The sequence below is a fragment of the Drosophila arizonae genome, chromosome 3 (assembly GCF_054131065.1).
Source record: "Drosophila arizonae isolate 15081-1271.41 chromosome 3, UAZ_ARI_1.0, whole genome shotgun sequence".
In the NCBI taxonomy this organism is placed as follows: Eukaryota; Metazoa; Arthropoda; class Insecta; order Diptera; family Drosophilidae; genus Drosophila; species Drosophila arizonae.
The window spans coordinates 30,072,106-30,100,013 of NC_142923.1; the positions used below are offsets into that span (position 1 = coordinate 30,072,106).

Here is a 27,908-nt window from a genome sequence, read left to right on the forward strand (position 1 = left end):
TAACGTATACATATATATTTATTAAATCGAAATGACATGCTTTGTATTTAGTTGTTCTTCAAAAGTACATGAAATATTAAACAAAACAATAAAATTCGAAAAAAAATATCTGTGTAAATATATATATATATAACATTTTATGTGTATATTTCTATAGGTTGTTGTTCTTTCTGTTGCTGTACGTAAGTACTATAAATCGTGTCTTCAGTTTTATCTTTACGGATGGGCTTCAACATTAACATTCATTTGTGCACTTAAGTATATTCTGTACTTCAGATACAATATATGTATGTATTTATTTTTAAATTTGTGGCTAAACTGTGTTTTTCTGTGTTTTTTAGTATATTTTCCATTTAATACAGATTATTGCTAAAAAATTCAATTTCTTGCCATTTATAAAGCTTCATGGGCTCTTGCCTATTCTTATTTGATAGGAAAGTGGATAATAAAATATATCTTACTTATCTATATATTTACGAATAAAAAATATGCCTTTGATAGACAAATAGTGTACATATATGAAAATATTGAAAAGTAGTGAAAAGTATTATTCATTTCTCAAAAATATGCATACCCAAAATGTTTTACTTGACATTGCGATTCCTCTATGCGTACGTACATATGTATGTACATATAAAACTACAAAAGAACATCCAACAACAAAATGTCCATTTCATGAAAATTTAGAAGTTCCTTGTAAAAATTGTCTATTCAAAATATCTGTATGTATATATTTAGGTATATGTTTATGTATGAGTATATATGTAAGTATACATACGCATATCAATGTATGTATATATTATTTAGAAGGTACAAAGTAGGTTTTCATTTACACATATTGATATATAACTACACTGACTTACACTTATGTATTTGTTTGCTATGCCAACGACTAATTCACTATCATGTATAAATGTTAAAGTTAAAGAACTTAATTTGTTTATGGTTCTTATACTTATGTGGTTCTTCATGATATGTAAAGGCTAGACAATGGCAACATTTTCGAGTTTCGGGCTTCGAATTCATATTTGAGCAAAACGGTCTACCCAAGTTAAAAACCGATTTGATTGCAATGTTGTCTACCGGGGTTTCAAACCAATTTTGTCACAGTAAATTCCTTTTTCTTTTGCTTGCTTTTTCGTAGTTTCAAATATCCGTTTCTAACCGTTACTCAAGCTTAAACTTAGGGATTAAATAGGTAGGTTTATATAAGTGCTTTATATATCAATTTACCTATTTTATATATATATTTTGTAGAAAATGGCTGTCAACTGGACATACATCTATATATTTTTTTTCTGCTCTGAATTATTTGCCTTGTGTTAAACATTAAGTAAATATATTACATATTTTGTATTTATATTCAACATTTAATTAATAACAATGAGCTATAAAAATACAACAAAAATACATAGTGTGATATTCTGTTATTCAGGTATTACCAATAATATGAAAATAAGTTAACAACACTTAAGTTTTGTATTGTGCCTCCAAAAGCTTGAAGAGATATGTTTTCCATGTTAGGCATAAATAATTATTGTACTTAGTCTTTACATTGGTTTTTATAGCCATAGAGGAATATATTTGTTAAACGTTGTGATCGTTTCTATAAAGGCTCTACATTAGTTATTTTCTATCTAATTTTGTATCATGCCGATTTGTATGTATATGGTTTCCCTTCCAAAAAATGTTATGTATATGCATTTGTATAGGTATATGTATATGTATATGTATATGTAAATGTATTTGTATATGGTATAAAATATAAGTTTAAGATAAATAATATGCAAGTTGTAAATAGAAAGATATATATGTAGATTTAACCGCCAATTTATCACAAAACCACAATTGAAGGCTATGAATCGAAATTGAAAGAAAAACTCAATCCTTTGAGGGAACATTGCTATCATCTAATATTTTCTTAATTTTAAATTTACATTTAATTTTTATCATTCAAGTGTATCATAGTTAACAAATTATTAGAAAGCTTAAATATAGCTTAGACTATGCAATACTTATGCTCTTATCAATTATTATACTATTATCTTAAATCTTAGTTTGTGAGTTTGTGTGCAGCGCTGTATGTGTCAGACACAAATCACATAAAGGTACTTAAACTCTCTCTTTGTGCACCAAGTCGTGCGATAAAAGCTCCAACCAAGACATAATGGATGACAACCAAAATGTAAGGAGTGTATCTACGTACGATATATATCGTATTTGCCTATATGTGTCTAGTTCTAGACTTTAAAGAATCAAAAATATAAATTTTTCTTTTTTTTAATTAAGAAGCATGTTTATAACCATTAGTTATGCGCATCTGGTACTTAATACGATTGACTAGATGTAAGCTAACGGCGAGAGTGGATACTGCATGAAAGAGCTCTGATTTGTATTCGAAGGCAAGCATGAATCGGAATCGGAATCGGAATCGAAATCGAAATCGGAATGGGGAAAAAGGCGCAAGAAAGAGCCAATGTATAGTGTAAGGGGGTAACGGTTACGGTAGCTGATGTATGGGGGGATGTGCGTGTTGCGCGCATTGATTTTGACAGTTTGAAATTAAACAATTTAACAATTAACGTCAACAAGTTGTGAATTCTTTCTTTCTGTGTGGCTGACAAGTCACGAATAGCTTCGACTTGAAACACTGCTTAAATATTCATGAGCAACTCTCATTACGCACTGGTCAGTGGCCAACGGTTAGTTGTTGTGCCTGTACCAAGCAATGGTTACAAACTAGGACTTGTAGGCCTACGAATAAGGAGATGTAGGGTTAAGGAGCGGGTCGATCATACGCATGTTACTAGATATGAGCTGATGCAAATTTAATTATAATTGATATCTACATTCAATCTAGCATTCTAGCACTTTTCTTTTTCTTTTATTGCAAGCATCCTAGTCTCACGTTCATTGAGATCGCTTAGAGCTATGTACACGCTGGATTGTTAAATATTCAATGCTATATTCTATTTACGTAATCTACCGTATTACGAGCTATGTAAACATAAAGGAAGCAAAGTTATGGCGCCTAAAAGGGCAACGTGGTAACGAACATGTTCTCAATAAGTGCCGGTGCTGGCACCAGATCTTCTAATTTTAGATAGAATATGCGCTGCAGTCCCTGTACGCTCAAGGAGCGTAACTCGGGCAGTTTGCCCAACAGGCGACTGAAGTAATGCTGCTTCTTTTGAGCCTCCGCGTTGTAGGTAACATGGTCACGTAGACTGCCGATTATCTTCATTTGTAGTTGTTCCACCTTTTTGGGTTCCCGAAGTCCGTGTCGTTCTGTAACAGAAAGTAGCGAGCTGTAGTGTTGTTGTGTATATGTGTGTGTGTGTGTGTCTGTGTGTGGGTGGATGATGAGGTGGCTATCCACTAACCTGTTATCAACGTGAGGGCGCAGAGGCAGGCGAAGGCAGAGATGTCAATCTCCAGATTGTGCAGGCTGCGGCTGAACTCCATGATACCATTTAACCAGTCGCCAAAAGAACGCTGGCACTGGGTACGATGTAGCACAGTGCCATTACAGAAGATCATCTTTGTATCGTCACTGCGAGCACGATAAGATAGTCGTAGCACAAACAGCTCCAGCGAGGCGGATTGGAACAGAAGCTCTTGGTCCTCGGATGTGAGCTCCAAATAGCCGGGAATCTTTTCAGCGAATTGCCTGATCACATCTACCGAGCTGGTCAGCAGTTGGTAGAACTGCTGAACCTTTTCGGCTTCGCTCAACCCTAGGGGATTCGCTAGAGTTGGCGGAGTCAACGAATCCTGCGGCTCCACGTAGTGGGAATAGTCCAGGCACGAGGGATCTGGTGTTGTGTCCACGTGACTCCGCACCAGAGCAGTTATTAACGATATGGGCGGTGATGGGGGAGACTCCTGCGGTGACTTTGGCTTTGAGGGTAGACGTCCACGGCGGCCCTTCAGTGAGTCCGTGCGCACTACTTCCTTCACCATGCCAACCACCAGACACTTTTGAAAGCGACAGAATTGGCAACGATTCCGTCTTCGCTTGTCGACCGGGCAGCTTTTATCCGCCAGGCATACATACTTGGAGCCCTTCTGCACGGTTCGCTTGAAGAATCCTTTACAGCCCTCGCAGGTTCTAACTCCGTAATGTTGGCAGGCAGCCGTATCTCCGCACACGGCGCACAACTGCGAGGAATTGGTCGACTGAAGCAATCGTCCTGCCTGGCTGTGCAGAAAGTCAGCACCACCCCCGCTCACAGGTGAGTTTGCAGTGGAGTTGGGTGCCGAGCTTAGTTGTATCTGCAGCGCATTGATGGCATGAGTGTTTCTAGAGCCAACTAGCGCCAGCTTAGCCACCTTGGGGCTGTGCGCGGCAGAAGCGGGAGAAACGGAGCGCTGTATGGGCAACGAGGCTCGGCGCATGGGTGGGACAACCACAGCAGAGCCTGTGCTCAAGCCTGATCCAGGAGCGGCGCTACTTCCTGCGGTGGCCGCCTCCATCTCGGAAATGGTGGGAAACGTGGGCAGGGAATAACGTTCGCCGTTGTGCGAGCTGTAATTCTGTACGGATTCCCAACATAATCGTTACAATAGGTAAAGGGTAATGATTGTAAGCAGTTCCTACTTACCATGTGTTGATAGGTTTGCTGTTGTTGTTGCTGTTGCTGCTGCTGCTGCTGTCCAAAGAAACTGTCGTTGTGAGCCACACCGCTGTATTCATAGAGCGAGCTTGCTGATGAGCTGGGTGAGGGATGGGAAGTGCCATTGATGGCATTGAAGTGACCATGGTAGTTGTATCCACTGCTGTTGCTACTGCTGTTGTTGGCGTTGTTGGCCCGAGGTGGCTGAGCTTGTAGCTGGTGCAGCGATTGCCCTGAAGCATGGTCGGTATTTAGGTCAGCCATTACATCCGCAAAGCAGTCTTCGTCCATTTTTAGAGTCAAGATCTGGTCGGATGGCGTGGCAGTAGTTGAAGGGGATGCCTGTTTTGGACTGTTGGCGCTGCTGCTGTTGTATTTGAGAGAGTAGGTTTCCTGGAAGCTGGGTAAACTACTGCCGCAGGAGAGTGGTCCTCCAATGGGTGAGATCAGGAGGTCGCTGGTGCCGTGTCGCTGCAGATAGGTGGCCTGGAGCTGCTGTTGCTGCAGTTGCTGTTGTTGGTGAGTGTGAAGTGCGATAGCGGGATCGCTGCTAGACCGCAGGCTGAGCAGGCAAATCGAGTGATGATCCTGCTCGGAGCCTGCGCTGCCGTTACTGTTAGAGGGTGGCTGGTCTTGCGTTGAGGGCAAGCGCTTATCGCGCAGGCATGTCAGCTTCGTGAGATTCTCAATGGAGCTGGTGATATCCTCGCTGCTGCCAATCAGCGCCTCACTGGACGGGGGCACATCAATCTGCGAGTCTGGATAGCTGGCGACCGATCTCTCAAGAACTGGCGAGAGCAGCGAATTGTTCGAGTCCGATGGAAAAAACAAGTCCGAGAACAGCTCGCTATGCGTGACGGCCGCATCGGCTAGGTTGCTTATCAACTGATCCTCCTCATGGGACAGCAAAGTCACCTGGCTTGACGTGGGCAGCGGTAAGTGCTGGTGCTGCGTGAGCAACTGCTGCTGCTGTTGCTGCTGTGCCTGCTGCTGCTGCTGTGGCGCTTGCTGCTGATGATTGTGATACTGATGGCGATTGTGATGATGATGTCCAGCACCAGGCGCGACGGCAGCTACTGTGGACGTGGTTGTTGTCGTTGCCACGGCTTGCGTTGAAAAGTTGTCGAACGACGAAAGTGAACTAAAGGAGCTCTGCAATTGAAGAAAGTCAGACATAGACTGAATTAGCGCCTCTCGACCGAGTTTTAGGATAGCGTCTAGCATTAGATAAGGGTGGAGTCAAGTCGTCTGCTAGACATGCGCGATATCCCTGTCGACGCTGATTGGTGCACAGAATACAACCCCTATTACCAAGGCAGCCATATAATTGTTTTGCTCTGTTCATAAACGTCAACCGAGATTTGTTATGATGCTTATATTTGACTGACTAGCGACTTAATACCATTATAAGGCTGAAGTACCGTTCTACTCCAAAGCTTGGCATCATTTTTTATACCCAATTCATAAATCACAAATGGTTCTCAAACTTGTTCAACCTAACCTCAGTAAGTTCTTGATTTCAATTAGTAAGGAATATATCATATAGGTAAGAGTCTAACAATAATAATAGTAATAAAGAAATATTTCTAAAACCCCTATTAGATAGTAGCGCACTGTCTATTGAGGATCATTGTTCTCCAATTGGATATGCTTGACGCATTAGCCGGCTCTGTTTGCCAACAAGGATATTTGGCAAAATATTGAATTAGGCAGCTATTGTGGTAGTTGTTGTCATTGTTTGGGTGGTGGCCTCCTCTCTCTCTACAAGCTCTTCACAGTTGGTAATCAAGGAGCCATTGACAAAAAATTTGCCTTGCTACGACGCCTTTTTTGTTAAGGTTGGCAAAATGCACAGCATCTGCTTTAATATTATCTATGCCTATTTTTTGTGATCTTTGAGGACATGCATTATATAAAGGATGTTAATTTGAAATGGAACTCACATTGGGCTGCAAAAGTAACATGCTTGTGGTCGCTGGGCTATGGAGCCTCGGTTGGCTGCTTTTAGGTGATGCTGCAGATGGTGTTGTTGTTGATATAGCTTTTGTTGCTGTTGTTGCAATTGTCGCACCTGTAACTTTAGTATCGCCTTTTGTAGATCTAACTGCAGATATTCGTTCAGCTCTCAAGCACTTCGGCTTGCCGATTCTCTGGATATGCCTCACGCTTTGCTCGGTTGACTTTGTGGGTAGCGTGTCACGATTTTCCGTTGCTGTTGTTTCAGTTTCTGCACCTGCAAGGATTTTAATAAGGATAAACATTAAATGTTGGCATTTAATATGCTTCGCTGAAAATTTGAAAATTCGTTAATTTCTAAATGTTAAGCGGTGTCTGGGGCATCATAATTTATTCTAATATGCCATGCTTCCCTGCCATACGCTACCCTGCACTTTTGTCACTTTGTCAGCTCCACAGATACATACGGATTCATACGGCAAACATTTCGAGATGTGGTTTCCCAATTGTCTTGCGTTCCACACGCAAGCAACCGTATCGAATGTCTTAATTAGAAATGCCTCTACAAGCCTCTCCTTGAGTTACCCTATGCAAGAGACTTCTGTGTGAGACGACAAGAAAGGAGAACGGCAGGCGGAGGTCGGAGGTCGGAGGCCGTTTGGCGGTTGCTGGTTGCCAAAAGCTAAGCTCACGTTGCCGCCTCCGATGCGGCACCCGAGTTGTTGGAGTTTGGCCAACAGAGGATCGCATCTCAATCTCTTGGTTAATGCAGCACATTAAATGAAATAAATTGTGCTGTCCGCTGCAGCACCTCGACTCCGCTGCCTACCCTCGCCCGACCCCCTTGGCGGGTGTTCGCTTTTGATTAAAATAAATATTATGGCTTATTCGAATTGCAACATGGCAATTGGACGTTTCGCTTAGCTGTCCGCTGTCGCTGTTGCTATTGTTGCCGATTTTCATATTTGCTTCACAAACACATTTGTCATAATTTATATAATTTTATAAAACTCTTGATTAGCTTACAATTGTTAAGATTCCCTAAAAGATTTGAAACCTCCCACAGTTTACCTTTGCAAGTAAAAACAGCATTATATCATGTTTTCTTCTACTAAAACTATTTAATTCTGAATTTTGCTTTTGTTGTTCTTTTTAAAGCCTATCAAATCAAAAGCCATGTGTGGGGTTTTAGCGAAAAAAAAGTATGGTCTTTGTGGCCGCCCAAATGAAACGTTCTTACATGTTTGGATCTAAAAACTGGGGCTGAAAATCTTGAAGAATTGCATGTGCTACGTTTTATAATAGAAGTTGGCTGACAATGTACAATAAAATCAAAAGAATTCCATTGTCAATGAATGGGTATTTAACGCAGCGATGTCGTAATATCGATTCTTGTAGACAATATCTGCAGTATAAACTTATAGCTTATAAAAATCTATATTTGACGTCCCCGTTCATGGTTTTTGTTTATTTGAAATTTACTCTTTTACTGCTCAAGATCAACTTGAAATAAAAAGACAAACATGAACTTCCGAAGGTAAGGCTATTCAAATTAATTCTTTCCAATTATTCAGATCTGTATATTCTCTTTATAAACAAATATAAACAAATATATGATCTCCATTGCAATTCATTTAAACATGGGAAGCCTTACTCTCTCGATGAGTTTCTTCAATAAAATTTTTGAAATTTATAGTACCTGCTCAGTTGGCACAATCTATTTGAAGATCTAACAGAGTGTAAGACAATGGGCGAAGATTTCAAATGAAAATCAAATATCATTGCAAATGCTGCCGGCTTTAGCCGTGGGTCATTTAGAAAGCAATTGATTGATACCCTTTGCGCCAGCCAACTCAAAGCTCAGAAGACAACAACAAATAGCTCAAAAACTACCGTGGGCTACTGTAGAAAAATAGCTACCGGGAAGAGCGTGCGATATTCATTGAACATAACAATGTGCCATTGTTTTTATTAGCGAACATGTTTCTCTGGCATCAGCTTTGGGTTGGGCACGGCTCTGTAGATGCAGTTGCATCTTGAAATATTCAACAAACATTCAGCCTCGACGGCGATGGACTAGACTAGATTTGTGTGCGTGTGTGCGAGTGTTAAGTAAGATGAACAATTCCTCATCTATGGTCCTGCATTTACTATTTTCAAGAGCTGCTTAACAAATTTATTATAAAGGCCAGCAAATACTGACTAAGCTCAAGTCGTTTCGTTTTCTCGTGTCTTCTTCGTGTTGCATAACCCGGCTAATTTTTTTCTGTGTTTTTTTTTTTTACTTTTTTATTTTATTTTTTTATACCCTGAACCCATTGAAAATGGGAAATCAGGGTATAATGGTTTTGTTAAAAGTATGTAACAGGCAGAAGGAGGCGTGGCAGACCCCACAAAGTATATATATTCTTGATCAGGGCGACGAGCTGAGTTGATTTGGCCCTGTCCGTCTGTCTGTCCGTCCGTCCGTCCGTCCGTCCGTCCGTCCGTCCGTCCGTCCGTCCGTATGTATGAACGCGTCGATTTCAGAAGATATAAGAGCTAGAGACTTCAAATTTTTTTTAAAATGTCCGTAATTACAGCGCGCATATCAAGTTTATCATTAAAAATCGATAACTCATCCCGATCTTTTTTTATCGATAAAAAACCTTATCGAAAACCAGTTATAAAATTATATCTTCTACACCCTTATTGCTAGAGTCTCCAAATTTTTAATGTATGCTTATATGCAATTTATACAATTTCGGTTTTTGTTAAAATTTACCCCCCACCCTTAAATTCACCCCCTCACCCTCACTTTTGTAAAAAGCGTATTTCAAATACTAGAGACTTGGGCTTTGGAATATACACACATATTCACCATATGATTACGCTCTAAAAGTTTCATTAAGATCGTATGTCTACAAAAGAAATTATTTAACAAATAAATTCTCATAATATTGCCCACACTGCAGCGCAGCCCAAGCGCAGTCGCTGCTTACTGCGCAGTTAGCAGAGCGCAGGCTTATGCGTGCGTGTGGATGCATGTGTATGTATGTGTGCATAAAAGAAGTGCAGAATGATTAGAATATCAGCTTGGAGGGTTCAGGGTATCTCCTAGTCGAGCAGTCTCGACTGGAGCTTTCTTACTTGTTTTTATATAAGATTGTTAATACATATTATTTTGCAAGCTTTGAGTGTACTTTGAACTGCGAACCCCATTGCACGCTCTGGCTCTGGCTCTGGCTCGGGCTCTGTCTGATCAATGGACATGGACATATGCATCTGCCCAGTCTGACAGACAAAGCCAAAGACAGACTCGAAGACAGGCACGGACGGACAAACTTGTGCAGTGACCCAAAGAAATGGTAATGCGTCGTGGTCGACGTCTTTGGCATGCTGTACGGGTCAGGCGACTTGGTGACTCTCTGGCAGCTTTGGCAGCTTTGGCAGCTCTGGCCAGCTTCGGCCAGCACTGGCATTCAGTCATTGAGTCAGTGGGTGCAGAAATCAGACATCTCTGCCGCTTGGGCTGTAGTTTTCGTGTGAAGTTTTGTGAGAAGTATACAAATGAATTTCAGGTTTGGGCCAAGGAGTTAGTCAGTTTGTCTACTGTAGCTGTTGCCGAATTGTTGTTATTGTTGTTGGTGGTGGTGGTGCTGCTGAAGCTGTTACAGGTCTGTTACAGGGCAGAGGCATGGCGGCAGGGGAGGCGTCGATGCTATCGCCTTTGAAATCCACGACAACGGGATCCGCTGGCCCAATAGACTCCAGCACAGACCTGCGCGCAGGCCACAAACTTCCTGCAGTACCTTTGATGATGACGATGCCGTTCGTCTGCCCCATTGTTGCCCTAGCTCCGGCTGTATCTCTCTCGCTCTGGGCATGGGTACTTGTTTAGACTTTCACTATTAATTGTCGATTTTCATCGATGGCTTTTTTATTGTTGGCTCTGATGATGCACAAAATGCAATACTTAATGGGCAATGGGTAATGGGGTTGGTATTTATAGTTGAGCAAAAAACCCAATTTCTGTGAACCTCATATCGAAACTGTATCTATTACTCAATGCTCTCGAGTGAGAGACAATTTGATTGATTTATGCAATCGAGTCTGCCGTCTTATGTTGCATTGTTTTCGTTACATCTCTAATTGCCCGACTCGTCTTCGAGTCAGTGCTTCGACACACGCTTCTATTACATTATGTTCAAATTGGGACAGCGAATAATCACAGGACTGCCTGATTTTAAGGAGCGATGAAGCGAAAGGCCGAATAGGACTTGTAATTAGAAATTCAATCTCTTAATGCTATTCTGGATGTTTCTGAATATCAAAGTAATATAATATTATCAAAAATTATTGCGATTGCCTTTAGACAACCTTTTCAAATGGGAGAAGTATTTAAAATCTGTATATATATTGTATAATATATCAAATCAGATCATTAGAAGAATTCCCGTAGGACATAATAGAGCAATGCTTAATGATAAGCTCGATCGTCGCGATAAACATCGTTATATATATATATATATATTGTATGCTGTTTACCACGATTCAGTCTTCTGTCGGTTGCACATATATTAGCAGATGCGATGGTCAGGGTATAAAAATCCAAAATGAGGTTTGAAGAGAGGAATATATATGGACTTGAGTGAAAAAATCCCAGTTAAATATAATATATATTAAAGAAATTTGTCGCAACAGTTCATAAAATCTTGTTGTGCCACATTAAATACTAAGTAAGCCACGAAACGGAGGCTGCATCAAAGTTAGCCTGGCACTGGCAGCGACAATGCGAACGGCGTCATCGTTGTTTAATCGCTGCAAAAATGATCGAAGGTCATCTTGGACATTTCAGTCAGAGCCACAGCCGGAGACGGAGACGGAGACGGAGCCGGCCATTTGAGTGGATCGAATTCACTTAATAAGCGCGTGAGCGCATCTCAACCAGTTGTTCCAATCCCTCTCGCTCTCGCTCCGCCGTCCGCCCTACTCCCTACCCCGTACTCTCTCTCCCTCTCGCTCTCTCACTCTTTGTCTGTCTCTCTCAGCATATTGACCAATATATTGGCCACTTGCCAACTTGCTGAGAGGAGGCTACTGCATTGGTCATCGTCAGCGAATTATGCAAAAGCGGATTCATAAAAATCAACTGCAGCCCGCTTTTGGATTGCGATTTGTGTCTGTTCCAAAATTTGCATGAAATTCTAATAAAAGATTTACCGTTTAGCTGCCTAGCTGCTTGGCTGGTTAGTCGAGGAGCTGGCGAGCTGGTGTGCTGGTTAGTTGTTAGGTGTTAGCCAGGCAGATGCAGCATCTAGAAACTGGTTTGATCGAAATTGGAGTGTTATATCATTTGAGAATATGAAATTCAAATGCGTGGCACTTGGATTTACCGCTGCTAACCCGTTCTAGGTCTCCAACCAAAAAATATGTACTTGTCGCAGCAATGATAATACGAAAGTAAATAAAAATCATGTAAGAAATTTGCATTTAGAATGCACGTGGATAATCACTTGAAGATGTTTGCCCATTCTTTTATTTACTTTTGACAATGGATGACCATTGTAGGATTAAGTCCAAAAGGAAATTCCACCCTGATCTGAACTTAAATATTTCTAAGCATATACATGTATAAGATCTCGTGCCTTAAATTAATTGACAGATTTCTGAAATACAATGCGTCATAATAAATGCAATTCCTATATCGCTTGCTGCGACGCTGAAATGCTAGACTAAGGGTCTCTGACTAGCTGTCTGTCTGCTTCTCTGACTGGGACAGGTCAAAGGTGGGCAGGCTGCACTGCATCAACGTCTAGGTGAGTCTCCGCCTGATTGACATGGCTAAGACAAAGATAAAGAGCTGCAAATTTTGGAACGCCGCTTGCATAAGGTTTTTCTTTTGCATTTGTGTGCTGAGAGCGACCCAAAATTAAAACCCAACTAAAAACAAGGTGCAGCCCCAGGCGGGAGCGTTTGGGAATCTGCCCAAATAAATAAAAATTTGACACAATTTTTTGTTTCTTTGCCCATGCTGTTGTTGCTGCATCGTCGCGCAAGTTGTTGCAACTTAAAAAAGCAAAGGAAAATCAAGCAACCCAAAGCTATCAAAACATGCACTTGCATGCGAATACATTGCGCGAGGGCTGATCGTAGAACTTTACAGACAAATGTTATCGTATTCTATTAATTTGCTTTTTTATTTATATAGTTTATCGTTCCAATGTTCATATTTTGAATACAGATTACAATTGCTTGAATTATCTTTAAGTTGACTCTCGTCTTTTAAATAAAATTAAATAATAAATAAAAAAGTTGTAAAAGATGCGGAAAATTCTCTGAGACTTGATATATGTAGACAAACATTTTAAAATTGCATACAATATTTTGAAATACATATGACGATTGAATTAATTTAGAACAGTAGAGAAACAGCTATAATCAAATAAGAAATATTTTACATGGACTGCAATGATATTTTGTAAAGCTTTATAATTTATAAATCTACCCTTAGAGATCTTCATCTCGTATTAGCGCTAATTTCAGTTTTCAACTTCTTTTCGACTTCTTTCGTTCGAAGATTCCAAATGGGAGAAAACCAGGGCAAGGGGCAAGGGGCGAGGGACGAAGACCAAAGCTGCCTTCGTGGACCACCTAATCGATTGCCTGAGCTGAACAAAGCACGGGCACAGTTCCCAGCAGGTTGCACCAGCCAGTCACAGCAATAGCACCAGCTACTTCAGTAACACCCAAAGGCATCTGGCTTCAATAATGCCTTTGTATAGGTAACTGTGAGATGCAATGAGACGGCTCAAAAAAACCACGACTTAAGCGTTGTCTTTGTCTCTGTCTGCGACACAAGAGGAGCCTAACCCATATATTTGTCAGTGAATTTGAGGCGTGCTCATGTAGATTTCATTCAGTGTACAGCACCCCAATGAAATGGTTAGTTTTGCATATCTAAATTTCAGTTTTGTATCTACCGTAGATAGCTCCATAGTGCATTTACTCATCCTTCAAGTGATTTAATTGCACCGAAAAGACCGAAAGGTATACTAAGGTGAGGTATTAAAAATCAATTAGTTGTGTACGTATATACCTTAAGAGAAATAACTGGCTCATGGCTCATGTAATATAACGAAATTGTAAATATATAACATCTTTGGGGTGTTTACTGATAAATAAATAAATAAAAATAAGAAAGAATTAATTCGAGTCTTTAATCATATGACGTCAATAAAAAACTCAATTTTCTGTCAAAATCTAGTTACATATATGTTGAATTGAATTCATGTCATTTAATAATTAGCTCATAAACAATACAGCTTCGAAACTTTTTCCTCGGTAAAAGAAATAACAAAAATAAAAGTTTAATGTAAATTGAGTCACCAGATTCGTCAATTAAAAGAGTAAACCATGGGTTACTCTTCCTATCCTATTCTTGGTATATATAATTAATATGTCAATTCTAATCTGCGAATGTAAGCAAGTTAATATAAGCTAATTTATTGTTGAAAGGCGCATCACATAAATATTTATGCAAATGTATTTGGTGCCATTGCATCTATTCCCCAATTCCCCACACATACATATAGGTGCATGGTCTCCACACCGCACTGGCATGGTTTAAATTTCATGATTACAACTCTGTTTGCTGCATGGCACCAGCCTAGGAATGGCAAGGCATACGACGACGACTTAAGTCTGACTCGGGCTTTAGTCGGCTTGCAGTAAGCTCGCTGCTGACTGCAGCTTAAACGTGTCTTCAAGACGGTTATTAAATCAATAATGAAGCACACGAAGCACACCAGCAGCACCCAAAAGTGCTACGAAATCTTTTGTGGGCTACACCAAAGAAAACCTCATAATGATCATCATCATAACGTAGCTAAGATCTGGCTACATCATTAGCACTCGTCGCAGACATTCAATGTTGCTGCTGCTGCTGCTGCTGCTGGTTAGTTGAGGTTATTGTTGTTGTAAACGGTGCCGGAGTCTCTGGTACGCCGGTACGGTGACACACAAACATCGTGGAGTTCACGGAACGCACCCATAAGCCAAGCTCACAGTTTTATCCATTAGACGAGCTTTGCTTTTGTTTTTGGCTTCGAGTTTTTTTTTTTTTTTTTTTTATTGCCAGTGTTCAAGTTTGGCGAAGCTTGAGCTGCTTCTCCTAGTTTTTTATTATTTTGATTTTTACTTTGTGTTGCCTGCATCGCCTCTGCCCAGAAATCGAACTATTAACTTATTGCAGTCAGTGTAAGCTAAGTTTGAGGTGGCGCGACGACGTTTGCAATTCTTTGGCCACATTCCAAAACGTAAAAGGCCCGTCGTTGGCGTTTGCTTTTGCTTTTGCGTTTGCACCAAGGTGTCGAGGGTTAACTAAGGTGTGATAAATTTTTGTCATTTACCACAACATTACTATCGATATTTGAAAGGCCAGAAAAGGTCGTCTTTTGGGTGATCTAAATGCAGAGAGCAACCTGCCATAATTGTTTTACTATCCCAAAGCCCATACTGGTGACTGCTGGGCTGTCCAGGGCTGCAAAACAGTTAGATATCAGGGTCTGCAGCGGTAATTCCAGTGACTGTTCCTGAATAATCTTTGCTGTTGTTTTACAAATATCTTCCACAAATGCATATGTGTCAAATTAATCGCCATCTGTGCTGACCGCTCTGAAGTGTTTGGATTCAGTAACTGACAGCATCCACAGCCAACGGCTTGAAGCTGTATTTGTTTTTATTTCAGTCGCGTTGCATATACATATATATGTGGCTATCTCACCCACACAGCATCGGTGTCGTCAGCCGTGTTGATTTTCGCCGATAATTAATAGGCAAAAGCAAAGATTGCGATGCCTCGCCATTGGAGCGCCTAACGTGAAGCTCCTTCATTCAGCCTTATGTGTATACAAATTTACCTGCTTCTTTTTTATTTTGTATTTTCTACGGCTACACGCAAGACCAGCTCTAGCTGCTGATAATATTTTCAGCAACATTTTTGCATAGCTGTGTCTATTAATTAATTGGCGCCCAGCGGACGTTAGTCGCCACAGCGGCCGGTGGAGCGAAGAGACGAGGCTCTTCTATAATAGCAATTAGCGTGGCATTTTAATATGCATTATTGCAGTGAAAAGATCGAAAACCGTTTTCACAGCATCAGAAGAAGCTATAGTCACGACTTTAGCCAGGACGATGAGGAAACAGACACTCAGTAACTGTTGATCTTTGGCAAAAAAAAAGCAAACAAACAAAAATGTTACTTATCCATTTTAATTACATAATTAATTTATATTGCCTGTGAATACTTGGTTCAATTAAATAAAGACACGTGTATCGCACACAAATACAGAAGTATTACTATATTGGCAAACATTTAAGACTAATAATATTATTTTTTGGGAATATTTCTCAACTGACTTTTTTACAATTGTTTACTGTAATATATGTATATATATATAAATATTGATTTAATGAATGGGTATTCAAAATACAGGCTGGCTCTAAAAATAAACATTTTGAATAAAGCACAGCACTTCTGAAAACCTGTTGATATCTGCATCAGTTTCCCATGACAGAGCCGACATCCAAATTGACGCCGCTTTGAATTCGACGATCTGGGGATATGTGGCAGGCAGCCAGTGCTTAATTTAGTCAAATCAACGCTTTTGTATATGATTGTGTCTAAATCTTTTATTTGCTGAGCGCATTAGCAATCTCAGAAACTGGTCAACGAAAGCAAAAGCCAATTCAGAGTCACGTACTTAAACGAGTTAGAACACTGCAGTCCACTTGACGAAGTACTCTGCTCAATCTAATGGCTCTTAATTATTATCAAGCTATAGAATTATACTCAGTGACGTATGTTGATCAAAATTAATTTATTTGAAAAATGTATTTTCTTTCAATACTCTAAAGATCTAACCACCAAACTGTGACTCACAAACTGTGGCATTGGAAATGATCGCTTGTTGAAAATAAATTAAGCTTCAAGACTTTGAGTTGTTGTTACTCAATGTGGGTGTAAGTATTAGAAAAGTATTGAAACAAAAAAGAAATACAAGTCAAATCAAGATACAAGATGCAAAACATTAGAACAGAGGTCGAGCTACTTTCTGTTTGGCTAGTCTAAATATCCAAAAGTAAATAATATTATAATATATAATAATATTTATCTATTTTATTATATATATATATATATATATATATATATATATATATATATATATATATATATATATATATATATATATATATATATACTAATATAATATTTCTCAATTTTCATTTTATTTATAATACTTTATTTTAATAAAATAGAATAAAAAAAGGTTTAGAAAACCAAATGTTAAGCTAGTGGAGGAAACTGGGCTAAAAAGCCGCTTGAACGAGCTCAGCTCGTGAGCCGTGAGCAGTTCATTTCAATAGTAGTTGGTGGTCTTTTCTATCACTTGGCATATGTATAACGTATTACGAATGTAATAAATTGAAAATTATATTAAATACAAAACTCTTGATGCACGTTTAGGCAACTGAATACTCAAAGTACAAACAGCCGAATGGATAGTTCGATATCACTTTGAAATTTTTCCAGGCTTAAATATATTTATATAATATTTGTAGCTCTAAATCATACACAAGTCTATAATTTTTAGGATGGGCCATATATGTGATCGAATCTAAATATAGAGATAAATATATGTAAATATATTAGTGGCCCACTTGCCTGGAGCAGTATTTAACTCCCGATAGTCTCAAGATAACAGTTATTTCTGGTTCATTTTTCGTTTTCTCTCAGTTTGGCTTATATTGCAATGGCATATGTGTACATATATACATATATATATTTTGTCTCTGTGTGAGCTTTATATGGCACGATTAGAACTGCGTTCATTTCTGAGATGTGCGCGCAGTGGTCATAAATTTAACAGATAACTATAGAAATAGAATTAAGCGCGTCCGAGTCGAACCGGTCTAACCACTTTTACTCTCATCACGGGCATCGCATCATAAGCAGGCTAGCGTCCATATCTGTGCGATAGTCGCTGTTGTCTTCGTATAAGTCTCTCTGTATCTCTGTCTTCGACTCGACTGCAGTGTGTCATCGTGCAAATGTTGTGCCGTAAACCAATTTTAATTTATGCTAATTGCTCAGCATTGTGGCAATTGGATAGCTAAGCGCAAGAAGCGAACTTGTGTCTGAAATCGAAACTGAAATTGAAATTGAAATCGAAATCGGTATCGAATCGCAATCAAATACGTATACGATTCTAAATCTGATTCAGACTTGCTTGTCAATTGAAATGGTACCTTTAGGGTAGGTTAAATAGGTTCTCATATGGAAATTTGACAATTCTAGGGTAGGAATATCTATTTATTTGTATTCCTCTAATCTAGTGAAAGCCATTTCGCAATAGAAAGCTTGATTGGTCCACAATGGCCAGAAAACGACGCCAAAACTGATTGGCAACTTGGCATATTATTTATTAATTATTTCATTGATTTGTCTCGAGGCTCTTGCTATTGTTTATTTTATTTGCTCTTTATTTAGATTTTTTTACTTGGGATTTTCAATCTGTGATTCCGATGCCGATGCCGATGCTGATGTCAATGATTGAGGTGTGTATTTTTTATTCCCTCACCTTTGGAATGGCGTGTTGAATGCACAACAAGGTTCTTGTTTCATCCGTTAGATCCGCAATGACCGACTGGCTATTGGCAAAGTGCTTTTTATTATGCCTTTTTACATACGATTTTCAGCCATAAATCATTCTATGCTGTGGGAATCTATGTATACGTATAGCTGAGCTATCTGTAACTATGTGTCGTTGTCTATTGGTTGCACAAAAAGTTCAATGCTAAACAGCGAGCAGTCAGAGCACAGCACACAAAAGAATTTGCCACAGTTCAAAGCATCGTTCATTAGCCAACTCGAATCGCAACTCTGATTCCACATCCAATTGTCATGCTCAAACAACTTAGCTAACTTGGCTGACTAGGCGAGTCATAGCGCTAAAAGGTCGTACAAATCGACTACTGCAACTGGACGAATCTTTTGATATACTCATAGACAACCCATCGTCGATTATCTCAGGACATAATAATGAAATATACAATACTTTTTATGTATTTTGTAATAAATTTTAAAATAATAGCGTTTCCTGGCTTTTTGACTGCTTACATTTCAGAAAAAGCTAATTTCAAAATTAAGCAATTTGTTACGCATAGAAAAAAATTGATTTTTTTTCTAATGTAGAGCCTTGCGTTTACTTTAAGGAATGCATTTTAAATTAATCAAAATAAAGGCAACAACTTTGTGTAAATACTGAAGGCTAAACATCACTTTGGGGAATATAGTTTTTCCCAACGGTTCAAATTGCATTCTCAAAAGTGAAGGCCTCGTTAAAGATAAAGCGCAGCTGAGCCAATAGATTGGAACGTCTGCTAGCTTTTTTTTAGTCCAATCAGCCTTAAATCAAAGACTGCATGCTGTCATGTGGTCAGTCTGAGGTCTTTAGCTATTTGTACCAAATGAGCACTGTATTTGTTAATATCGAATTTTTTAAAATGGAGGGGCTCTTCCTAAGCATATATATGACTAAAATTGATAATATAAATTTAAAGGTTATTAAATATTCAACTTGTTCGAATTTTTATGAGTTTGATAAACTGAATTATAATCCTTAAAAATGGCAGAAGAGCTTTATATTGCAGGTGAACGGCGAGTGGCAGTCGATGCTGTGAGAATAATTGACGACTAAAGACACAAAAAAGTATTATTAAACTTGCTTAAACTACAGGAGATTCTAATAACCCGACGGAGAGACTAGCTGGCAGAATAGACCGACTTGTTAGTTAACTTCAATTTTTGTTTTTTATAAATGTATCTATAATACAGGATTATGCGTCTGTATAAAATCTTTCTCGTTACTTCTTTCTCCCTTTCTCTCTCTTTCTATCGTTCTTTATCTCTTTATCTTACCTTCCTTTTCTTATCTCTTCCTTTTCTCGCCATCGCTTAAATTTGTAGCTTTGACCGAAATGTATGATATTAAACAAATGTAAATTAGTTTAAGTCTATATAATCAATCAAGCAAATTAAGTATATGCCGTGTTATAGATAATAGATTATGTTGCATATATTAATGCGTAAGAATGCGCTAAAAGCGTTTCTGTTAGATTCGCCTCTCTACTATTTGTTCAGCTTTATTCCGTAAATGAAAAGATTTTGATTCAATGGTATTTTCTAGTTACTGACCTAAGGCAGTAACACCTGTGCTAGTACCTGAGTATATTTTGAGTGCCCCTCGTAATGTGCTTCTATTTATACAGATGTTTCTTGTTTTTGTTTTGGACTCAAACACGTGGTATGCGCCGTATTACGCATACGCAGTGCTAACAGGATAATGCACACAAGAAACAAGAAGAGAAAACGTGAGCGAGTACGCAGTCTTATATATAACGCCGTCTCGCTTTCTCGTTGACGTCATCAGTTTTATTTTGGACATGGCAACAAGCTGAAAAAGTAAGTATTATAAGCAACGGCTGAGGCTTTATCGATCCATGGTTGTGTGTGTGTGTGTGCGTGTATGTCTATGTATGAACCAAGTTGGTTGAAGGATACGGAGGCCAGCTGATAATTTATATGTGTGTAGTCAGAGCCAAGGACGTCACGATTTTCAAGTGCGTGTTGCATGCGAGTACATACGTTATGTATGTATATACATACATATGTATTAATATCTCACATATTCTAAATCAATAGCTCAAATAGAGGAGGGCTCGCCAGGAGCTATACGAGAATAATTACATACTTATTTACCTGAACATTCGATATAGTATGAAAAATTAATTTGATTGATTGACTACTTGATTATGAATGTTCAGCCCATACTTATGGTTCGAAAAGTATACAGATAAGGGCACTAGCAATATTTTATGCTTGCTTTGTATTTATCAGGCAAAACTGTGAATATTCAAGTGAGGTCAATAAAACTAAGCTCTTCGTTCAGTACCTATTTTACTAATTTTAAACTCTACAATTTGGGAATCACTTCGTAATGAAGACTCTAGTATTATGATACATGGCCAAAATCATTTAATCACTAGAATATCAACCTGAGCTCTTAGATGTGTACTAATATTGAAGTTATTCCTTAAGGCTTCACTGAACCATGCGAATTGTGTTGGAGCTTAAATTAAACAAGAACTGAAATAGTCTATGGTAAAAAGAAGGCGTGTATGTCGAGCTTCGAGCTGCATTGGAGCTTGGGGTTTGAGTTGCGGTAGGTTGGTGAGTATGAAATCATCATGGGGTTGGTAATGGTAATGGCAGACAGAAATTAAAAGAGGGAGAGTGGATACGAAATGACCTTGAAAGCGACCAAGAAGATAATTTGAACAAGTATGTGAGAGCCACGAAGTTGATTCGTGGTTCGTGGTTTGTTGTTGGTTGCTTTCCTTCTTTTGCGTTCGTTCCACTTTGCGACTCGTCTCCAACACTCAGCTGGTCGCAAAGGTAATGACGTCACAATGCGTCTGTGAATTATTTTTGGTGTAGGGCAGAAACATCAGCGCTAAAGCAGATACGGGTTTTCGATTGCGTCATCAAATGCGAGTGTATGCTACGCAGAACCCTTTCCCCTTGATATAGGATATACGACATGCGCTTAGTTCTTGTTTGGCTCTATAATTTCCTACGTTTATTTTTGCACGTGTTGTTCGCTCTGCGACGTTTTTAGTGTTGCGTACTTCAGGCGCTTATAAATAGTAGCCATAGGCCCTGCTAAAGGTCATTGTTTTTATCTAAAAGTAGTACCCAGCATCGATTTTAATATGCAATAGAGTTGGGCGTCCTGTATGCGAGTTGGTGAATACACCGAATCGTTCATTTCGCTGACTCACTATACCCTAACTAGCTCATGACTGATACATACTATTGCTAACGGAAGGTAAAGTCTCAAATGAGCTTATCGTTCAAGAGTTATCGATTTCAATTATTTGGCTGTGGCCACAGAGCAATGCCACTATGGTTAGTAGCAATGTTCATAGCCGTTATATCCCTTTATTTTAATGAACCATTTTATTCAAACTGTTCCTTACCCGGTCACAATTACGATGAGAATTTCGGTTGCTACAATGTTCGAAGCAAGTGTCAATCAAGCAAGCGCCGTTAAATCTTCTTCAATCATTAAAAAACAAGTTGGGTGCCAAAAAACGTCAACTGAACAAGCCAATTGGAAATAAACAAGCATGCAAACACACACACATACATACATATGTACATGTGTAAAAAAATCAGAAAAGGAAAAACAAAACCAAAACATCATAACAACAAAAATGTTTGAATTTGAGCTTTTGCAACGGGTACAACAACAATTTGTGATCTTGGCAAATTTTCCTTCAGACAAGAATTGCAGACGCAACTAACAACAATCTGCAGCGGCAAGCAGCTATTAGCAAAAATTTTTTAGTTTTTTTGTATTTAGCTTTTAGTTTTGGGCCCACATTACAACACCACATGTTATATGTTATATGTATGTGATTGGAGTGCGCTTAAAGAGGAAAACTAGTTATTCTTAGCGGATTCCTCCTCACTTATACGAAATCGTTCTCTTTGCAACTGCAGTCGTCTTGGTGAATTAAAAAATCAGTAAAAAGAAACAACAACAATTGATTAAAATACTAAAATTGAAGAGGCAAAAACGATGGACAACAATTTTTTTTGCGGCCACGCATCGTGTTTGTTTATATTTTTTTATTTTAGCTTTAATTTTACCTCGTCTCAATTTATGTTGGTTGGCACTCTTGAGAAACATTGCAGATGTCGTCGAATTTAACGAGTATTATATACTAGATATGCTTTGTAGCTTTCGAAGACGACTGAATTGTACAACATTTTATTTGGAGCGTACTAAATTTCCGGAGCCATACAAGAGTACTCTATTACTATTTTTATTATATTTCAGGCTAATTTATAGTTGGGAAAGTCAGTTTTAATATTTTTTATGTAGGTGAGGAATAAAAATTTCAAAATCGATTTCAATAAATCGCTGTGCTGCAATCGTACCTTATTTTGTTCTTATTAAGTGTTAAAATTATGAACACTTTTTGTCTACAACTTGGGCTTGACCCTCATTCCGCACACAATCGCGGTCATTGGCTTACCCCAAATGCAGTGGGAAACGAGAAACGGCTGCACTCGACTGCTCCACACTACGTTTGAAAATATCTGAACAAACTATAACCCGAAGCCTTTTGGAGTCGACACTTAGAAAACCCTAAAAGCATCTGATTTTCTGTTGTGCGTAAAATTTGTTTAACGACAGCCAATATAGTCTCTTTACACAGATGTATAGTGAAGAAATAAGCAAAATTATAGACGAAACAAGGTAAAAGCAACAACAGGCCAACGGCTGAGCAATCCAATCAGTTTCAAATTAAGGTTTACACATGCGCCGGCAGCAACCGGCAGCCAAATTGACCAACAGCCAATAAAGTAACCAAAAATCGTCAGATTGTAAAAAATTGTACAAATTGTAAAAACAGCAAGAAATCAAGAAGACAAAATAGTAAAATTTCGAGGGAAACCTGCTGGCTGAGCCCAGGCGAGACGACGCCTCAAAACGCATTCCCAAGATGCTATTCGGCCTCGACTGGTTCTGAGCACCAGCTCACAGTCAGATTACCCGGCCGGCCATCCAATCATCCATCTATCCATCTCTCTGACAGCAAGTTCTTGGCGTGCCAAAGTGTGGCATCGCCGCGTGATGCGAGGACATTGCACTCGCCGCATTATTGGCAAATTGCAAATTGCGAATTGCAAATTGTAAATACACTGCAATTAAATAGAAAACGAAATCAAAATACAAACTATGCGGAATCGAGTGCGCACAATCTATTCTGGGACTTGAAAGCTGTATAGGAGTTGGGGCTGTTTTATAGATAGCCATCGAATCAGGCACTCAGTAGACAGACAGACAGACAGACAGATTTACAATGGCCAATTATGCAGCAATAGTTTTGTATTAAGTTAAAGTTTAGTATGCACCCGATATAAAGGAGGAAGAGTCGCGTATCGCAATAGCGTGCGAACCATTTAAGTTTAATTATAAACTAAAAAGTATAAATAATAATAAATTGATACACATAACTCTTGCGTAATCTGGGTTGATTCCTCATTTTGTGTAGAGCCCTCAAAAACCTTGCTTGGTCAATCCCATAGACAATAGTGAACCATGCGATCAATCCGAACGTTGTGTCTCTGCATTGCTTATAAAATTCGCATAAATCAACGCAGATAATTAGGCAATCATTAGCAAGGCCGCAATATGACTTTTTCTCTTTCTCTAGCTAACTTCATTTTTTATCATTACTTTTTATATGCTTTTCCGAAATTTGTCTTCAGTTTTGTGGTCTCACACGAGGTGTGAAAATAATGACCTAAACTTGATCACTGCCAAAGCCAACAGCCACAAATTGATCAAAAACACCTTAGTATAGGTAGACAGGAATCTTTTATTTGGCGGAAAATCCAAGAAACTTCATTTCATTTTCATTTCAACGAATGCCTTTTTTAAACATATCCTATCGAGTAAGTTTTTAATCATTGTTTATCTGGTTATGTGATAAATCAATTGGGTGTTAATCATTTAGTCGTTTTTTATGAATTGAGGATTAGGCAGTAACTTGACTTAGAGTAGACGATACAAAATGTAGCTGACAAATAGATTCATCGTTTATTTGCAAATGAGATGCAATTGACCGTTAATGATGCGATGCACTTAAAGGGGCGCTCGGTCAATGCGCAGCAGTTAACAAAAGCTGGCAGACAGAGAAATTAAAATTGTTGTTGCTTTAAAGGACACAACTAATTTCACACGCAAAAAAAAAAAAAAAAAGAAATCAAAAGGAAAACAAAATAAATAACACCGAAACGGAATTGTCCGGCATAATAAAAGATACACAAACAGTGGACCAGTCTCGTGATTATTTTGCTTGCAAAATGTAGACTCATAAGAAATACGGGCGACGTCATGAGTACGTGTTCTTCAGGTTAAATATATCTGTCTATATAGCCATATAATACCTATGCAGAGCTCTGACGCAGTGGACTACTTTCTCACATCGATTTGATGGCTCAAGTTCAAAAGATTTTCTCTATGGCCCTCAGTTGACGACGCACAGTGGGACCTTTGCATACTTGGCGATACAAAAATCTAAAAACACTAGTTTCTGAATAAAGAAATTTATTTTTAATATCTAATAGCCATTTGACAGTTTTAAGTCATACTTTTGCCTTTCCTGTGCATTTCAATTTGATGTCACATTGGTTTTATTAGGTATGCGTGGTACAGGTAGACTTGAAATTTAAATTCAATTCAATTGAATTCAATTTAAATTTAAAAGCCATTTCAAGCATCAATCCTTTTGGCCAATCATTTGCATTCTTATTTCAATTTTCTCACGCTTTATGGGTTAAGGCCCTACTGTGAGCTACGCCCATTCCGCCCACCTACCCCGTGTCATCCGTGAAACCTACTGTAACGTATTGCATTCGCTCTAATGGCGTAGCTGGCGTCATGGTTCTTTCATCAGCTGCAGCTCACTCTCCTACGTACGTATATAAAAATATTATAGAAATACAAAAACAAATAATACGAAATGCGAATCAGAGAGCACGATACATCTATTAGAACCGAGGGCAATTATCAGTTCATACCCAAGAGATAATTAACTCGAATATGATTTGCTGCACTGGGTCATTGGACTGGCAGTGCTTAAGCCCCGTTATAACACCCATAAGAAATACAGAAATGACGATAATTAAAAAGGAAACTATTTTTGGTCTACATATATAAAAATGTGAGAAATATAAAAAATGGGAGCAATATTTAAAATCTCCATTATTAGCGACAATGTTTACCCATCTTCCCTCAAGCAGCATACGGATTACACATAAAAAACCTATTTGCAAATAGATTTGTGAATTTAAATGAAATATTTGCATGCTGTATATTCCTGAAGTCCATTAGAATAAATGATATTTTGATCAATTTTCCAAATGGAATGTTGGGTAAAAGAATCATAAGCATACGGTAATAATTTTTATTGTCTAAGTAACGTAAAATAGTATAACAAAGTAATAAGAATATAGAGGAGTCGTACAAATAATGGTTATCCAGATGCAGCACACAGTACGTATCTTTCCCTGAAATAGAGGCGTCAATAATAACACTCAAGTGTGCCTGTGTTATATGACAGTGTGTAAGTGTGCATGTAAGTGCATGCGTGTGCTTGTGTGCGCTTGTCATGCACATTGTAAATCATTTTGCGTCAGACTTTGTGTCGCTCTGCCTCTATTTGTAGCCGTCTGCCACAGTGGCTGCTCCTCTTCGCTGTCTGCTGCCTCTGCGATGCTCTGCTGACGCTGGTAAACATGTGCTTGGATGGGCAAAGCTCGTCTGTCTGTCTATTATATGCATATATTTATATTCTACTATATTACTATTATGACCCCCTTCTCCCTGCCCTGAGCGGGCAAAAATTGATGTCGTCATTCTGCCCGAGGCGTGTTTATAATTTCAGTTAATGCAGCAGCTGCATTCAACAAATCTTTTTTCTTCGCCATTACGCAGCACTTTTGGCAGAATGCGTAATGTTGCACATACGCAACGTGCGCGTAGTAATTAGAAGCAACGAGCCCCACCTCCACCACCTCAACCATCACCAATATCGAAGGGAGTCACGCATACATACAAGTCTGTGTTCCGTTACTGTGCCAACAACTACTGTTATTCGAGTGGAGCCCTGCAGAGCCTGGCAAATGCTGCGTGCAAAGTAAGCCGGAGGAGACGCAAGAGCCGGCTGAGCAGCCCAAAGGTCCAATATCGCAGCCGTCGGGAAAGAGGTTGCGACAGGGATAGATCGCTGCCGGAAAAGTTACGCACTTCGAATCAGTGTTCAGATTCTGCCTATAGTAGGAGTTGTTATTGACCTCATAGTAGATGTTGCTCTCGTAGGGAAGTGTATACAAGGACTCCTGACACTTGATGGCCGGCGATGGCAGCAAAAGTTTCACTGTTTGATGTGGCTGCTGTGGCAGCATTTGTTCATTTTCAATGAGTCTACTATTATTGTTATTGTTATTGTTGCTATTGCTGTTGTTATTGCTGTTGTAGCTGTGGCTTACCGACGCCGTCGCCTCTTGCTTCACCACAATCAAAGAGGCAAGACGATCGCGCATTATATTGTGTATGTATTGGCTAGTGTGTGTGTGCGTGTGCGTAATGTAAATGACGGCGATTCATGAGAAGGCAACACAAGGCACAAGAAACAAACATAAGAGAAACAACATCAACAGTCAAAGGACACATGAAAGTTATTAAACACCTGTATGGCGCACTGCAACACGATGGAGATCCAGCACGACGTCCGAACTGGAAGCCAATTTTGTGTCTAGCACAAAAACTTGGCAAGTCGCCCGCTGTGGTCACTCCGATAATACATAGCTGTAATCGAGCGTGGCTGTTGCTGCCATTATTTGCTCGACGTTACTTAATGCACACTCACGGCTTACACTTGTCCTCGCCTGTTTCTGTTATGTCCTTAAACTTGAACTTGCGAATTCCGCGATTTATCCGGCCTCCTCCACCTCCTCCCGGCGACCCTGCTTATTCTTATTCTGCTCACAGGCGTTTGCGCAGTACCCGCGGACGTCGCGACGTAACCAACTGACGACGCAATGGCTTACTCACGTTTATATGTCAACGTATGTGTGTGTCTGTGTGTGTAAGTAAGCGGCGTTATATATACTCGAAATACAAGGACTTTACTCAATGTTAAATGTGCAAAGACATCAACAAATTTCGTTGTTGCTCGTGTTATAGTTGGTATATTTACATAGTGTTTGCACCTGCACTGAAGTTACACATAATTCTACACAAATATACATGGAGATATTCAATGGATTCTGCTCACACAATATATTCGAATTGCAATAGTTCACGTTACACATACGCAGCGTAGCACAGACGCGCGCCACAGCTGCAACGGGAGTCGCACGATATTACGCATACGATGTGTTCTCAATCGGCTTCCGTTTCCGTGTTGGTCTAGATGACAACTTGTTGCAATCGTTGAGCACCAATTAAATATTTCTATACTTTGTATATTGTTTGAATTAGTATTATTATATTATGCGAGACATTTGTACGTTCGAAAATGAGTGCCGCTTTTATTTTGCTCTATGCGATTATTAAGCGATTTGGGCTGGTTGTATCTGGCTTGTTTAATATTTGCGAAAGGTTGTTAACAATGCGGCGTCTGTGACGCGACTGAACTTATCTTTACAGTTAT

General features: G+C 39.1%; 1 protein-coding gene across 2 annotated transcripts; it reads right to left on the reverse strand.

The window, feature by feature from the left end:
- On the reverse strand, window positions 1-27,896 carry Hr38 (Hormone receptor-like in 38). Of its 2 annotated transcripts, none has more exons than XM_089463779.1 (5): window positions 26,943-27,896; window positions 6,560-6,849; window positions 4,605-5,768; window positions 3,384-4,536; window positions 1-3,288 (listed from the first exon to the last, which is right to left on the reverse strand). In XM_089463779.1, the coding sequence occupies exons 2-5, from the start codon at window positions 6,578-6,580 to the stop codon at window positions 3,032-3,034; spliced, it is 2,595 nt and encodes an 864-aa protein (XP_089319905.1). In that variant the 5' UTR covers window positions 6,581-6,849; window positions 26,943-27,896; the 3' UTR covers window positions 1-3,031. The 2 variants fall into 2 exon arrangements, with proteins under 2 accessions (XP_089319905.1, XP_089319904.1); XM_089463778.1 differs by lacking the exon at window positions 26,943-27,896 and adding an exon at window positions 26,310-26,936.
- Window positions 27,897-27,908: the final 12 nt, after the last annotated feature.